This window comes from Scheffersomyces coipomensis, assembly GCF_036884675.1.
Source record: "Scheffersomyces coipomensis strain NRRL Y-17651 chromosome Unknown DFJ63scaffold_3, whole genome shotgun sequence".
NCBI classification, from domain to species: domain Eukaryota; kingdom Fungi; phylum Ascomycota; class Pichiomycetes; order Serinales; family Debaryomycetaceae; genus Scheffersomyces; species Scheffersomyces coipomensis.
Genome location: NW_027042894.1, coordinates 1,112,809 through 1,128,655, shown reverse-complemented (window position 1 = coordinate 1,128,655; position 15,847 = coordinate 1,112,809). Strand labels below are relative to the sequence as shown.

The 15,847-nt window shown below is 32.2% G+C and overlaps 4 protein-coding genes across 4 annotated transcripts; 3 read left to right on the top strand and 1 right to left on the bottom strand. All coding sequences in view use genetic code 12, as the record gives it.

The window, feature by feature from the left end:
• Positions 1 to 127: 127 nt before the first annotated feature.
• Positions 128 to 4,036, top strand: DFJ63DRAFT_312690 (E3 ubiquitin-protein ligase; the record flags this gene model as incomplete). The annotated part of the gene is made up of 1 exon (XM_064906022.1): positions 128 to 4,036. One exon carries the CDS (start codon positions 128 to 130, stop codon positions 4,034 to 4,036), a length of 3,909 nt encoding a protein of 1,302 aa, XP_064762698.1.
• Positions 4,037 to 4,292: 256 nt separating this feature from the next.
• On the bottom strand, positions 4,293 to 7,112 carry PMT1 (dolichyl-phosphate-mannose-protein mannosyltransferase; the record flags this gene model as incomplete). The annotated part of the gene is made up of 1 exon (XM_064906021.1): positions 4,293 to 7,112. One exon carries the CDS (start codon positions 7,110 to 7,112, stop codon positions 4,293 to 4,295), a length of 2,820 nt encoding a protein of 939 aa, XP_064762697.1.
• A 1,420-nt stretch (positions 7,113 to 8,532) lies between these two features.
• Positions 8,533 to 12,559, top strand: ENA21 (Ena21p; the record flags this gene model as incomplete). Its single annotated transcript, XM_064908726.1, has 2 exons — positions 8,533 to 8,538; positions 9,020 to 12,559. 2 exons carry the CDS (start codon positions 8,533 to 8,535, stop codon positions 12,311 to 12,313), a joined length of 3,300 nt encoding a protein of 1,099 aa, XP_064762696.1. The 3' UTR covers positions 12,314 to 12,559.
• A 716-nt stretch (positions 12,560 to 13,275) lies between these two features.
• DFJ63DRAFT_114863 (uncharacterized protein) lies at positions 13,276 to 15,289 on the top strand. The gene has a single exon (XM_064903248.1). The coding sequence runs from the start codon at positions 13,407 to 13,409 to the stop codon at positions 15,129 to 15,131; it is 1,725 nt and encodes a 574-aa protein (XP_064762695.1). The 5' UTR covers positions 13,276 to 13,406; the 3' UTR covers positions 15,132 to 15,289.
• The last annotated feature ends 558 nt before the right edge of the window (positions 15,290 to 15,847 follow it).

The following is a 15,847-nucleotide window of genomic DNA, read 5'->3' as shown; positions in this document are numbered from 1 at the left end:
TAGTGGCCATCGTATATAGTAGACAAATCATCTAAACCTTTCAGTTCAATAGTCAGGTTTTCTCCCCTCCCCATTCAATCATTTTGTCAACCGCTATTGCCACTATATCCTACATCTTCAAATCATCATGGAGGTAGAATCTCATAGTTGTCGGATTTGCCGAGGTGAAGCGACATATAATCAACCATTGCTACATCCGTGTAAATGTCGAGGTTCCATCAAATACGTTCATCAGGATTGTTTGTTGGAATGGTTGAATCATTCCAATAAATCAACTGAAAAATGTGATATTTGTAATACTCCATATACTTTCAAAATCATTTATGATCCAGCTATGCCATCCCGAATTCCATTATATTTAATCTGGCAAAAGCTTCTACAAACCATTAGTAAAACTTTTATCACTTCTCTTTCCTTATCGTTATATGTGGCATGTATCATCATTCAAGTTCCATTCTATTGGAAATTTGCTGGAAGAGTATATACTTGGGCTTTAGATGGGAAATTACCCTTCAGTAATCAATCTATAAAGGAAGCCTTACTCTTTGGTGAATTTGATATTGAATCTTTCTTATCAAATTATATTGATAATAAAGGTGCTGCCAATATAACTCAATTTCAAATTGCTATCATTACCATAAGGAAATTCTTTGCATATACTTATTTCAGTGGATTAAGATATTTAGTCATTGCTATTATAGTTCATATTGCATTATTCGTCGAACATGAATGGGTGGTCAGAGATGAAGGGTATTCAAAATTGTTATTACGTAAAATTGGTAAAGAACCAAGAACAAAATTATTAGATATGTTACAACAAGCTTTAACTGGGTTAAGAAATGATCAAGTTAGAAATCCAGATGCAGCTGCTAATTTAAGAAGATTGGAAACTTTAGCTAATGCCATAAATGATTTACAAAATGATAATAATAATGATGAACCAAATCGAGCTTTAAGACAAGAAGTCTTAAGAGCAATCATTGATGGTGGTGAACCTTTCAATGTTGACCATAATAATAATAATAATAATCCTGACAATAATAACCCAATCAACAACATCAATGATAATACTACTAATGACAATCACAATGTCGAAAACGACTTAAACAACCATAATAATATCCAAGATAATCATAATGTTCTACAACATCCTATAAATAATGACGATTTATCAGATGGAGAACTAGCTGATAATGAGGATGGAAGAGCTGCATTCGTCAACGGAATATTTGCCAATAATGGCCCTGCTGTTCCAGCTCCTGCTGATAATGGTAATGTACCACCTCTCCCTAATCATTATAATGGTGACCTTGCTGGTGAACTTGCCGAACTAATCAATGAAGGCGCCAATGCAGATAATGATGAAATGGAAGATGATCTCGATGATGAAATAGAAGCAGAGGCTGAGGCTGTTGCTGAAGCCGCTGCTAATGGTGCTGGAGGTGTAGAAAATTTCTTGGAATTATTTGGGGTTAGTTTAAATATCAAAACCCCAATATTTTTAATGTTTGTTTGTGATTTTGTTATTTCTGCATACTTATTTGTGGTTTATTTAATTCCTCACATGCTTGGTAATATATTTGTATCGTTGATTGGATCTACTATTCAATTAATTAATGCCACTGTTATTAAACCATTCGTTATAGATCCAAATCTCATTTCCATTGATATTTCCAGTTTTGATACTGGTGTTGAATTCTTTGATTTTGCATTAATCTCAATCCAAAAGTATATCGTAACTCCAAGTGTATCAACTTTTCAAAATTTATTTGTTGAAATGAAAAATCCTCAATATTCATTAGTTGAAAGATCAATGTTTTTATTCTTTGGATATGCTATAGTGGCAATTACAGTTTATAAATTGATGCAAACCGTTATTGCAGGTTCTAAACCAGTGATGGGAACTCCAAGAAAGATTTATAAGAAACTTTTCGAACTTACATCTACTCTTAAAGTATTCTTAATCTTTGCCATTGAGATTTTCTTCTTTCCTGTTTATTGTGGTTGGTTATTAGATTTCTGTGCTGCTCCATTGGTATTACCTCAATTTACAAGACAAATGGATGATGGTTCAACAACATTTATTATTTTAGTCACATCATATTTTGAAACTTTACAAGTATCTTATATAAGAGTATTACTTTATTGGGGTTGTGGTACTCTTTATATGTTATTTTTTGCATTATTCATTGGCATGGTAAGAAGTACAATTTTACGCCCTGGAGTATTATTTTTCATTAGATCCCCTGATGATCCAAATGCAAGATTAATTCACGATGCTCTTGTTAAACCTTTAATGTTACAATTATCTCGAATTTATCTTAGTGCTAAAGTTTATACTGGATTTATTTTGATTGGAATTGGGGGTGTTACTTGGGGATGTAGATATTTACTTAAATCATCTGTTGAAGGTGAATATTATCTTTTGCCTATTGCATCTCCTGGAGTAGTTGCAAGTATTATATTCTTTTACACTGTATCAAGAATAATTGCTTCACAACCATTAATTTCAAAGTATTGTCAACAATATTGGGTTAGAGCTTTTGAAATCTCATGTCATAAATTACGTCTTTCACATTTCATCTTGGGTAAACCAATTTCTCAAGAAAGAGGATATATTGTTTATAGAAATATATTCCATCAATTATTAGCCACGGCTCAACCAGATTATTCCAAACCGGTACCATATTATGAAGCTAAGAAATTATTCCAAGATCCAACTAGTTCAGATGCATATTTCGTTCCTAATGGTAATTATGTGAGAGCTCCTGATAATGATGGGGTTTCCAGAAAGTTTATTAAGAAATTATTTGTATCAGTCACTAAAGATGATCAATTATTATCTGCTGTTGAACCAAGTACTACCAAAAGTGGATATGAAACCCCTTCGTCAGAAGAAGAAGAGGATGATGTTAATACAGAAAATGCTTATACTGTTGTTTATAGACCACCAAATTTCAAAGCTAGATGTTTTGGTTTAATTTGTATGTTATGGGTATTTGCTGTATTGTTTATTTTAATCCTTATTTTCTTTGCTACTATTTTAGGAGTTCCATTTATGAAATTACATGAAATAACGACTAGATTTGAAAGTCCAACTCAACTCAGATTTGATTTTAATTTATTGTCAAGTAAATTCGAAATAGCGTCATTAGCTATTGGGTTCAGACTTGAATTAGCTTTATTATCTTATTTTGATAGATATTTAGCCACCAGAAATTTCGGTCAAGGAGGTAATGAAGCCATTCCTAATGATCGTAGAGAAGGTAATTTACCTAATGGAAATGTTAATGCCAATGCCAATGCTCAAAATGAAGCCAGAAATGAATTAATCAATCGTATAAATGAATTCATTAGAGAAGTTAATTTCTTACCTAATGTCCCACCTATTTTAATCATTGCTGCTTCATTCTTCCTTTGGGGTTGTTTCACGCTTATCTTCCATAAAGTATGTGTTGATTATCCACTTCGTTATTATTTCAATGTCACACATTTACCTTATTTGATCACAGGATTAACTACTCCTATCCATTTACTTATTTCCATTTGGACAGTTTTTCCCTTCCTTTCATATATATTGGTCAGTATGCCACATTTGAATGGCGATGCCATCGATAGAGCTAATCTTGTCCAATTGGTATGGAAATGTGGATTAATCCCAGTATTGATCAATTTCGCCTTGATTCATATTCCAACATATATACTTAAAGTAGTGATTAAATTAAGAGAAGATTATGAAATTGGTACTATTGAACAAAATGCCGCTTTAAGAGTATATATGTGGCCTGCATTTGGAGTATTGTTTATTATTATTAAGATCATTTATGGGGGATATACTTTATTCAATGAGATTAATGAATTAGTAAAGAAGGAAAAATATGTTAAAGGTAGAGCCATTGCTAATGTTGATGGATCTGATGATGAAGCAGAAGCAGAAGAGGTGGCTGATAAAGTTCATCCTCAACCACGTGAAGAAGACGTACAAGAAGACGTACAAGAAGACGTACAAGACGAAGAAATAATAGAGGAAATATGATATGATCAAAAATTAATTAATATCGCATATATATTTATATATAGAGTAGTTAGGTAATGATAAACTTCTACTAATCTAATCAAGTTCAAAAATTAATATTTTAAAAAAAGTAGTACCAAATGTATATTACTATGTATATAAACAAAATTTTAATAATGAAGACAGAATGAGAGTGAGATGTATAAAAAAAGGGATATGGAATAATATAATATATGGTGTGAATGAAGTTGGAAGATTAAAAGAGACCAGTTAGTTCTTAAGCTTCTTGTTCAGCAACTGGTTCTTCAACTACTGGTTCAGCTTCAACAACTGGTTCTTCGACAACTGGTTCTTCAACGATTGGTTCTTCGACAACTGGTTCTTCAACGATTGGTTCTTCGACGACTGGTTCAGCTTCGACGACTGGTTCAGCTTCGACGACTGGTTCAGCTTCGACGACTGGTTCTTCGACAGCTGGTTCTTCAACGACTGGTTCAGCGTGTTGGACTTCAGCTGGAACTTCTTCCACGATTTCTTCAGCACCAGGAGTTTCTTCTTCTTCGCTTGGTTCTTGAGCCTTTTCAACTTTTGGAGTGACAATTTCTTCAACAGCTAAAGGAGGTGGATTAACTGGTTTATCATCATCATTTACAACCACAGGTTCAGGTTTTGGATCTTTATCTTCTGATTGATGTTTATCTTGAACAGCTAAATTTTGATGAATTATTTTAGGAGTTTCTCTAACTTTTTCCATTTCATCAGCAAATGGAGCTGGAGTAGTTTCAACAGCTTGATCAACTGATGGAGAAGTATAATATTCAGAAATACTTTCATGATAATTACGACAATCAAAATCCCAAGTACTTAACCATTTTGAATTTAAACATTGATCTCTAGTCCATGGAGTACCATAGATTAAAGCTGAATAATTAAGATAGAATAAACTACTTGCAACCACAAATCCAACCACAGTAGCATAACCCACTTTTTGTAAAGTATTTGATTTAGCAGTAATATAACCGACTAAAACTTCAAAGAAATGTCCTAATACTAAAATACCGAAATATAAAGCTGGTAAATAATGATGTAAGAATAATTGTCTACCCATGATAAAGAATGGTAAATAATGTAAAGCCCAACCTACAATATAAGTAAAAGCTTGTTGATTGAAATTGAAAACGTTTTTATCAGTAGCAATTTCTTGACCGAAATGCCATTTTAAAATTTGAATACCAGCATAGATAGCAAAAGTAACAATGGCACCAGAAACACTCCACCAAGTAACAGCATTACCAATGAAATAAACTTGTTTATTTTCTCTAGACCAATAGTTAATACCTCTATTTAAAATAGGCCAAGAACTTGGATCAGATTGATAAACATGATGAGCAGTTAAACCTTGATTAGTTTTCCACATTCTAGCATGAATTTCAACGAATTTTTCCCATAATGATAATGGTTTATAACTAACAATTTCACTTTGTTCAGGTTTAACATAAGGATTAGTATTAGTTTCAATATACCAATGAGTTAAATATCTTTTACCTGAATTGGCAGCAGTAACTTCTTGTTGTTTGAAACCCCATTCAGGTAATTTAACTTCACTTGAGAATAAATAATGACCCGACATAGCATGTTTTAATCTAATGATTGAAGTTAAAGCTTTAACCGTTTCACGAGCTTCACCTTCAGGAGTCTTATGAGGAACGATTTCAATAATCCAATCATCATTGGCATCACCATTGAATCCAGTGAATCCATAACATGATGCTTCCTTTTGCCAATCTCTTTCACTGACAGGTGGTTTTTCATCATGAGAATGTAATCTTCTACCAGTATTAACATGTCTTAATCTAACTTTTGTACCATCTTTTAATGGAACAAAGGTTTGATTATAAATAGTTGTATTTTGATAAGGTTCAATAAACCAAGCATTATTAGAATCTAAATGAGGATATAAAGTAATTTGTTGTTGTTTTGAACCAGTTGGATAATAATGTTCATGAGAATGTAAATAACCACCTTGAGTTCCAACATGACGTAAAGTAATAGTTGAACCTAAACCAACATTGGCTTCGATATTTTTTGGAATAGTATTACCATTTAAACCTGCTCTAAAAGCACTTGACATTGAAGCTGAACCATCTGAATTATTAACTAATAATTGGAAATGAATAGCAAAAAAGAAAAGATATAAAATAAATGGAACTCCTAATAAGAAAGTTGCTCTTGCAATAGCATGAGCCCAAACTTTTTTAACTGGGACAGTTAAATCCCCAATTAAAAACCATAAATGATAAGCTGATAAAGCACCAACCCAAGCTACAGTGAATAAACCGACCCATTTTGAACTTAAAGCTAACCCTAAAGCAATTGAAGTAGCTAATAAACTCTTATACCAATCTAAAGTGAAAGGAATTTGAATTTCAAATTTCTTCCAAGCATAAACAGTGGCAGCAATAAAAAAGATTAATGGAGAATCTAAAAGAATATGTCTTGAGATTGTAACATTTGAATTTTCAATGATCAATAAGAATGCAGTAGCAGCGGAAATAATTGGTCTAACACCAGAATGTCTTAAAGTCAAATAACATAATACGATAGTTCCAACTCCTAATAAAGCAGGGAATTGTCTCATCATAAGATAAGGAGTAGTTGAAGGGAATTTATCCCCAATTTTTTTAAATTCAAAATCTCCTTTGAAACCACCAATTGAAGCAACAGCTGCAAATAACATTTTTGCTAAAGGAGGATGAACATCAAGGAAATAAGTTCCTAAGATATATTTTCTAGCGAACCCACCGAAATGAACTTCATCGAATACAACTGAATCAGGATAAGTTAAACCATATAATCTAACATAGAATGAGATTATAACCAATACAGCTAATATGATATATTCTTGAGTACCAAAATTCAGTCTTTTCTTGATTAATTCAGGACTTGAAGTAGTTAATAAATAAGGACGATTGACCCCTTTTTCAAATATGAAATCAACATTAGGATCAACATTTAATAGAGATTCAGTACCATGAGATTTATGGGAGGAAGAAGCAGCTGCTTCGGCAGCTGCCACATTGGACCTTGTTCTAGCCATCTATGATATGGTATGGCTTGTCAATTGATTGAGTTTCAAGCTCCTAAAAACCTATAGCGTTGATGGATAAGATGGATGGTTGACCGTAAATTTGGGGATACGTAATTATAAAATTTATGAGTTGAATTATGTTTGTGTGTGAAAAATCCTGCATCCAAGTCGTCCTCTTTACCTTCTAAATAGACACGCTGTTAAATATTTTCATCTCTATTTTTTTTTTTTACGCGTGTGAATTTAAATTTGATATAAGACACGACCTTTTAGTCATGTGATGATGAGTAACGTGCTCGATCATGGGACGTAAGTCACATGATCAGTTGTCCCATCTGATGGCTCAAATTTATTTTTAACCAAACATGATGGTCTGTTGCGAAATATAACTATATATAATGATATAAATCCACATCCAACCTTATAAAATATTATTATCTAGCATGCTCTATGATTGAATAATACATATACTAAATGGATTCTAAAAAATATAATAGATTATAATAATAATAGTTATTAATAATAATAATTTGTTCTTTGATGATGGATTTTAATGTAATGCACTTGTCAATCTTGATCCTATTCTCCTTGTTAATCTAGTATTGATAAGTGAAATATTTCCAGTTAATATCATATTATTATTATATCTGATGATGAAAGGTATATCTATATCTATTTCGGCCCTGTTTACTACACCATACCACCATTTACATATTATTTGGAGAATGTTTAAATAATAGTAAATTATATTAATAATAATATTAGTAACGATAAATCTAAGAATTCATTAAGAATTAAAAGTCTATTGATAACAATAAACAACCCCACCAAACACGTGTATGAGGTATAGTGTAGGGTAGTACAGTCATATCATGTCACAATGATATAATTAATGTTAAATGGTTTGATAAATCATTGCAAAACAAAAACTACTACAAGTTGAAGTTAAAAAAGGAGAAAACACCAAGAATAATCAATCAACCAACCAAAACTTTCTTGGAACCTTTTTACCACTGTAACCCAAATATAAGCACAAACTAATTAACTAAGTAACTAAAGTTAAATTAAATTATAGAAGAAGTTAAAAGTTAGATTTGCGCTGTGAGAAATAAATATTTTTGTGATTCTTTCTTGGCCTTTTTTTTATTTTCTCCCTAAAAATAATAATTTACCGGGAAAAAGAAAAAAAGAAAAAAAGAAAAAAAAAAGAAAAGCGACGGTACTGGTAATTTACTGTAACTGTGCGACTGGCACTGACACTGGTAACGCTCTAACTTAAACTTTTAGTGAGGCTAGCGAGAGACGGTGCGTGCGACCCAGACGTTAAATAATTAAATTAAATTAAATTAAATAGTTAAATAATATTATATATGGAAGAGATGGGATGGCATTTTTCTTTTTTAACTATTAGTGGACTGAATCAAAGTAAATGGATGTGGAATGCATTCATAAGACTATATAAACTACCACAATTCTCTACTCTTGATCCTCCTGTTTTCATAATCACTATAAACTATTCTCATAAATTATCATTTTCTGATTATCTTCCCCTATATCCTATCCCTCACTAATCCTAATTAAGTATAAATTTACCGATTGATACTTATCTATCCTCACTAAAATTAAATTAGACAGGAAAGAAAATCATTTTTCCTTCGCAAAAGAAAAAATAAAACGTTATTTAAGGACGACAAACTGCCCCCCCCTGGAAAAATTTTCAATTTCCCATTTTTACTTCTCCTTTCCCTCTTCAACTTTTGTTGTTGTTTTAATCAGTTTCTCTTGTTATCCCATTTGAAGTCTTTGGATATATTCATTCATATAGATATATTCCTTATACGTTCAAATATCATATCAACCTAGAAACAAATCAGTCTTTGACAGTACCCCCCTTTTACACTCTGTGGAAAATAAAGTCTTTAGCAACTGAAACAAAACCTCCTCCTTTTGAAAATCAAGATGGTCCGCCAATTAGTAAGAGCTATGAAGATGAAAGCCGTGAAAAATCGTCTGTCTATGAAATCAGCCAGAAATTAGATCGTCAATTGAATCAAAGTGATGATAGTTATTCAACCTTACAACTGAATCATCAACAAGCTTATAAATTACCCATTGATCGTGTGGCATCATGGTTTGATCTTGATATCTCAAAAGGTTTAACTGAATCTCAAATCAATAATAATGCTGCCAAATATGGATTAAATAATTTAGGTGCTGAAGATAAAATCTCCATCACCAAGATTTTAGCTCATCAAATCTTTAATGCCATGGTTTTAGTATTAATCATTTCGATGGTTATTGCTTTAGCTATTAAAGATTGGATTTCAGGTGGTGTGATTGGATTTGTCGTGTTTATTAATATCTTTGTTGGTTTCATTCAAGAATATAAAGCTGAAAAAACTATGGGTTCTTTGAAATCTTTAAGTTCTCCAACAGCAACGGTTTTAAGAGATGGTGCTAAAATCAATATCGATGCTGAACAAGTTGTCCCTGGTGATATTGTCTATATTAATGTAGGTGATACCATCCCTGCTGATTTAAGATTATTTGATACCATGAATTTAGAAACTGATGAAGCGTTATTAACCGGTGAATCCTTACCAGTGGCCAAAGATCATACTCAAATTTATGATCCTTATGAAGATATCTCTGTAGGTGATCGTTTAAACATGGCGTTCTCCTCATCAGTGGTTTCAAAAGGTAGAGGTACTGGTATAGCAGTTACTACTGGATTAAGTACTGAAATTGGTAAAATTGCTGATTCATTAAAATCAAATGATGATGCTGTTATTGTTAAAATTGATAGAAAAACCAATCCAAATCCATCTTTCCAAGATCATGTTATGGCTGTTTTAAAATCAATTTATAATATCATTATGAATGTCTTGGGTACCAATATCGGTACCCCTTTACAAAGAAGATTATCATGGTTAGCCATTATTCTTTTCTGGGTGGCTGTCTTATTCGCTATTGTAGTCATGGCATCTCAAAAAATGATTGTTAATAAGAATGTGGCCATTTATGCTATTTGTGTAGCCTTATCCATGATTCCATCATCATTGATTGTGGTTTTAACCATCACTATGGCTATTGGAGCTCAAGTTATGGTTACTAAACATGTCATTGTTAGAAAATTAGATTCATTAGAAGCTCTTGGTGGTATAAATGATATTTGTTCCGATAAAACTGGTACTTTAACTTTAGGTAAGATGATTGCTCGTAAAGTTTGGATTCCAGCGGTTGGTACTTATATCGTTTCAAATTCAAATGAACCTTTCAATCCAACTGTGGGTGAAGTTTCATTTAATTCATTAAGTCCAAAGGAAATTGAAGATACTGATGATGAAATTGATTTTATTCCCGGTTTACCTGAAGCATTACCTAATTTATTTAAAAAATGGATTCAATGTGCTACTTTAGCCAATATCGCTTCTGTAAAACAAGTTCCATCCACTGAAGAAGGTAATGATGAATTAGAATGGCAAGCTCATGGTGATGCTACCGAAATTGCCATTAATGTGTTCACTTCAAGATTAGGTTATCATCGTGATGAAATTATTGAAACTCAAGATTTAGATCATGTAGCTGAATTCCCCTTTGATTCATCTATCAAGAGAATGTCTGCCATTTATAAATCAAATGAATCAGGGGTTACTACTACTTATACCAAAGGTGCTGTCGAAAGAATCTTACAAATTTGTAAATTCTGGTATCAAAATGATAAAATTGTGGAATTAACAGAAGAAGATAAAATTTTAATTGAAGCCAATATGAATGCGTTATCTTCGGAAGGATTAAGAGTTTTGGCCTTTTCTAAACGTGATCTTGATTTAGCTCATGAAAGTCATGAATCTCGTGAACAAGTTGAAACAAACTTGATCTTTTTAGGTTTGATTGGTATTTATGATCCTCCAAGACCTGAAACTGCTGGATCCGTCAAATTATGTCATAAAGCCGGTATTAACGTTCATATGTTAACAGGTGATCATCCAGGTACAGCTAGAGCCATTGCTAAAGAAGTTGGTATTATCCCAGCTAATTTATATCATTATAGTCAAGAAATTGTCAGTGTAATGGTTATGACTGCTCATGATTTTGATAAATTATCTGATGATGAAATTGATGCTTTGCCAGTGTTACCATTGGTTATTGCTAGATGTGCCCCTCAAACTAAAGTTCGTATGATTGAAGCTTTACATAGAAGAGGTAAATTCGTGGCTATGACTGGTGATGGGGTTAATGATTCTCCTTCATTAAAGAAAGCTGATGTGGGTATTGCTATGGGTCTTAATGGTTCAGATGTGGCTAAAGATGCTTCTGATATTGTTTTAACTGATGATAATTTCGCATCTATTGTTAATGCTATTGAAGAAGGAAGAAGAATGTCTTCTAATATTCAAAAATTCGTATTACAATTATTAGCTGAAAATGTAGCTCAAGCCATTTATTTAATGGTTGGGTTAGCATTCCAAGATCAAGATGGATTTTCTGTGTTCCCATTATCACCAGTTGAAGTGTTATGGATTATTGTTGTTACTTCATGTTTCCCAGCTATGGGTTTAGGTCAAGAAAAAGCCAGTGATGATATTTTAGATCTTCCACCAAACAAGACTATTTTCACATTTGAAGTGTTGTTAGATATGTGTGTTTATGGATTATGGATGGCTGTTTGTTGTTTATGTTGTTTTATTTCTATCTTGTATGGAATGAAAGGTGGTGAATTAGGTACTGGTTGTAATGCTGATAATGGTCATGATTGTCATGCAGTGTTCCAAGGTAGATCAGCTGCTTTTGCTGCTTTTACATGGTGTGCTATTATTCTTTCTTGGGAATGTATTCATATGAGACTTTCATTCTTTAGAATGAGACCTGAATCTGAACTTCCATGGTATAAACAATTAGCCATTGATCTTTGGGATAATCAATTTTTATTCTGGTCTGTTATTTTTGGTATGTTATCTGTTTTCCCTGTCATTTATATTCCTGTCATTAATGATATTGTGTTCTTACATGGATCAATTGGATATGAATGGGGTTTTTCAGTTGCTTTCACCATTGCATTCTTTGCTGGTTGTGAATTATGGAAATGGTTTAAGAGAATCTATTTAAGATCGGTTAGAGCTAAGAATCCTGAATATGAATTAGAAAGAAATGATCCGTTCAAGAAATATGCATCATTCTCCAAGTCTAATACTTTTATGGAAGTTTAGACTTGTTTTTTTTTTAGAATCCATTGGATTCACATTTATTATTATTTTATTATTTTCACTTATATATATATACACTTGAGAGTGGTTTTTTATGGGTTCAATTCCCATGTTTAAATCCTGGTTGGATTTTTTTCTCCCTTTCGTTGAGTTTATCATAGTTTATTTTTTGAGTTTATTATTACTAGGTTCTTTATATCATTTTGTTTTACCTGATTTTTTAATATAACATCTATTTATATTATATATATAAGTAAAAGCCCTTGTAATAGTTTTTGCAATTTGTGACCCATTTTGTTCAATTTAGGTTATCCGCCATCAATAGCCTTTTACGTCAATATCATTTTTAAAGTGGGGAGTATTGACAAATATCCTGTATATAACTATTGCGTCTTATACTTCCTAATTAGGAAATACCAACGAATGTGTTTGTGTCTTACAACCGAAATTATTCTGTAATTATATAGCCGCTATTTTTATTAATATTGAAAAACCCTTTTAGTTTTATGAATGAAAGGAATTACCATTTGACTCAATTATGATTATGGACATTCTAAGAACATGAACCATCAAGGAGAGTCAATTATCATAGCCTATAGCTTCGAGTATCCTACTAGGGTAATTCGAAGCTATATAGTTATCAAAAAAATGTAAGATAAGGCTGTCCCTCACTCCCTGATAAGATCGGTATTAATCACAGCTTAACCGTAGAGTTAAATTTTTGTTACTATACTAAAACTCTAAACCCATTGTGACAAGTAAATTAGTAAGAAGTCCAAATCAGGTCTAAGTAGTATAATTAAGAGGAATTAGGAGGAGGAGAGGGGGCAAAAGTGTTTTGCAATTGCTTAACTATAGAGCTCGGCTTGAGAATCCTAATTAGGAAATACGCGTTTCTTTCTCTTATCAAAAGTTGGAGACTATATATAGTGGAGGAGGAGGATCAAGAATTGAAAAGTTTCAAAGTTTATATCGAAACCCTTTTAATTTGATTTGATTTGATTTGATTTGATTTGATTGTTTGATCTATATTATCTGTTCGTCGTTACAAGTCATACGAAGTCATATACCACACACACACACACGTACACACATAATGTCAAAATTAGATTATAAAACCTTATTGGTTACTGATAAGTTTGAAGGGTATGAAGATGCTGAAAAATTCAAATTATGGGTCCCAAAGATTGAAAAATATAGAAAAGATTTAGATGCTGGTGTGTTACCTGAATATAAGATTGACTTACCTAAACCAGTTGACCAATTAATCGAAGAACAATTCAATCCTTTGAAATATTTATATGATGAAAACCTCTTGACTCCTACCGAATTTGAAATTACTGATATTTCCGGTACCGAATTAGTAAAGAGAATTTCAGAAGGTAAATATAGTGCTGAAGAAGTGTTCAAGGCATATGCCAAGAGGGGTACTATTGCTCATCAATTCACTAATTGTGCTATGGAATTATTCCCTGAAGAAGGGTTAAAGAGAGCTCAAGAATTAGATGCTCATTTTAAATCCACTGGTAAAACTGTTGGTCCTTTACATGGATTACCAATTTCTTTAAAGGAACAAATGAATTATAGAGGTAAGATCACTCATGGTGGTTATGTATCTAAATTAACCAACATTACTTCTGAACATGGATTAACTACTCAAATTTTAGAAGATTTAGGAGCAGTATTTTATGTTAGAACCAATCAACCTCAAACTTTAATGCATTTAGATTCCAATAATAATATTACTGGATTAAGTAAAAATCCTCATAATTTATTATTATCATCGGGTGGTTCATCATCAGGTGAAGGTTCTATTGTTGCTTTTGGTGGTAGTTCAATTGGAGTTGGATCTGATATTGGAGGTTCAATTAGAGGTCCATCTGCCTTTTCAGGTTGTCATGGTTTAAGACCAACCACCAGAAGAGTTTCTCTTGTGGGAGGTGTTAGTGGTGGTGCTGGTCAAGAATCTGTTCCTGCTGTTGCTGGACCAATGGCTAGATCAATTGATGATATTGACTTATGGATGAAACATTATATCAATGATGGTAAACCTTGGTTGAATGATGCATGGTCATTACCTTTATTATGGAGAGATGTTCCAAAACCAGAAGCTAAAAGTTTAACTATTGGAGTTATGTATGATGATGGATATGTTAAACCAACTCCTCCAATTCAAAGAGGAATTAAAGAAGTTGTTAAGAAATTAGAAGCTGCTGGAGTTAAAGTGGTTGAATTTAAACCACCAAAGATTTTACAAGCTCTTGATGCTGTTCATAAAATGTATGCTTGTGATGGTAATTATATGCAAAGAAAATTATTAGCTGCTTCTGGAGAACCATTAGTTAAATTAACTAAATGGTCATTAAATTATGGTGAAGGTGCAAAACAATTTACCGTGGCTGAAAATCGTGAATTAAATATGATTAGAGATGAATTAAGAACAGAATATACTAAATTCTTAGTAGAGAATAAGATTGATTTTATTCTTTCTCCAACTTATAATAATGTTGCACCTCAATCTGAAGCATGTTATAATTGGTCCTATACTGCATTATGGAATATTTTAGATTTCCCAACTTTGGTTATACAAACTGGATTATATCAAGATCCAACCGTGGATAAATGGGATGAAGACCATAAATCTTATCAATATAGAAATAAAGTTGAACAATTAGAACATGAAATCTATGATCCTGAAAAATTTGTCGGTGCTCCAATTGGTATTCAATTATCAGGTAGAAGATATTTTGATGAAGAAGTTGTGGCTGCTGGTAAGACTATAGTTGAAATCTTTGGTACTGATTTATTCAAACAATACTAAATAGGGTAATATAGTTTAACATTACTGTTTGTGGTAATTGATCCTTTTCGTAAAATCTTGAGGAGAGAGAAATATTTATATACGGTGTTTACATTAATATTAGAAACTATATAGTATATTATAATGCAATAGAATATTTTTAAAATAAAAGGATAGATCATTAGATTTAGACAGATCCCTGTCACCTTGGATACACCCCCTTACTATTAGTTCTGCTTCGATGCCGTTTTTGGTCCAAGAAATTTAATCTGTTACATGAATATTATATAAAAGAATAAACATAAATGATAAGGAACAATCCAAATTAGGAACTGTACGACCGAGAGGAGAAGCTTTAGAAGGTATTTACGGGACAAGACAGACAGCGTATGGCGTACAACTGATGAAATATTTCGTTATAATTACCGTTTTCTGAAACAGAAGATCATAGAAGAACACGACAACTACAATAATTCTATAAAGAAAATAATCTTATTTCTTTTCTTTTTTAAAAATATCCTACTCCTCATTGTTAAGGTTACCTAATTAGATAAAAATAACGGTTAACTGATGTACGGTTTGGTGGTTTATACCCTTTACAAAACGATTATTAATAATTGCGAAATAATTGACCAAAAGTACACGACCGTCGCGCTTACTCATCCTCATCCCCAAAGATTAGTTATCATTAAATTACTGTATGGGGGAAATTACCCTTTAAGAAGAATTAACCATAG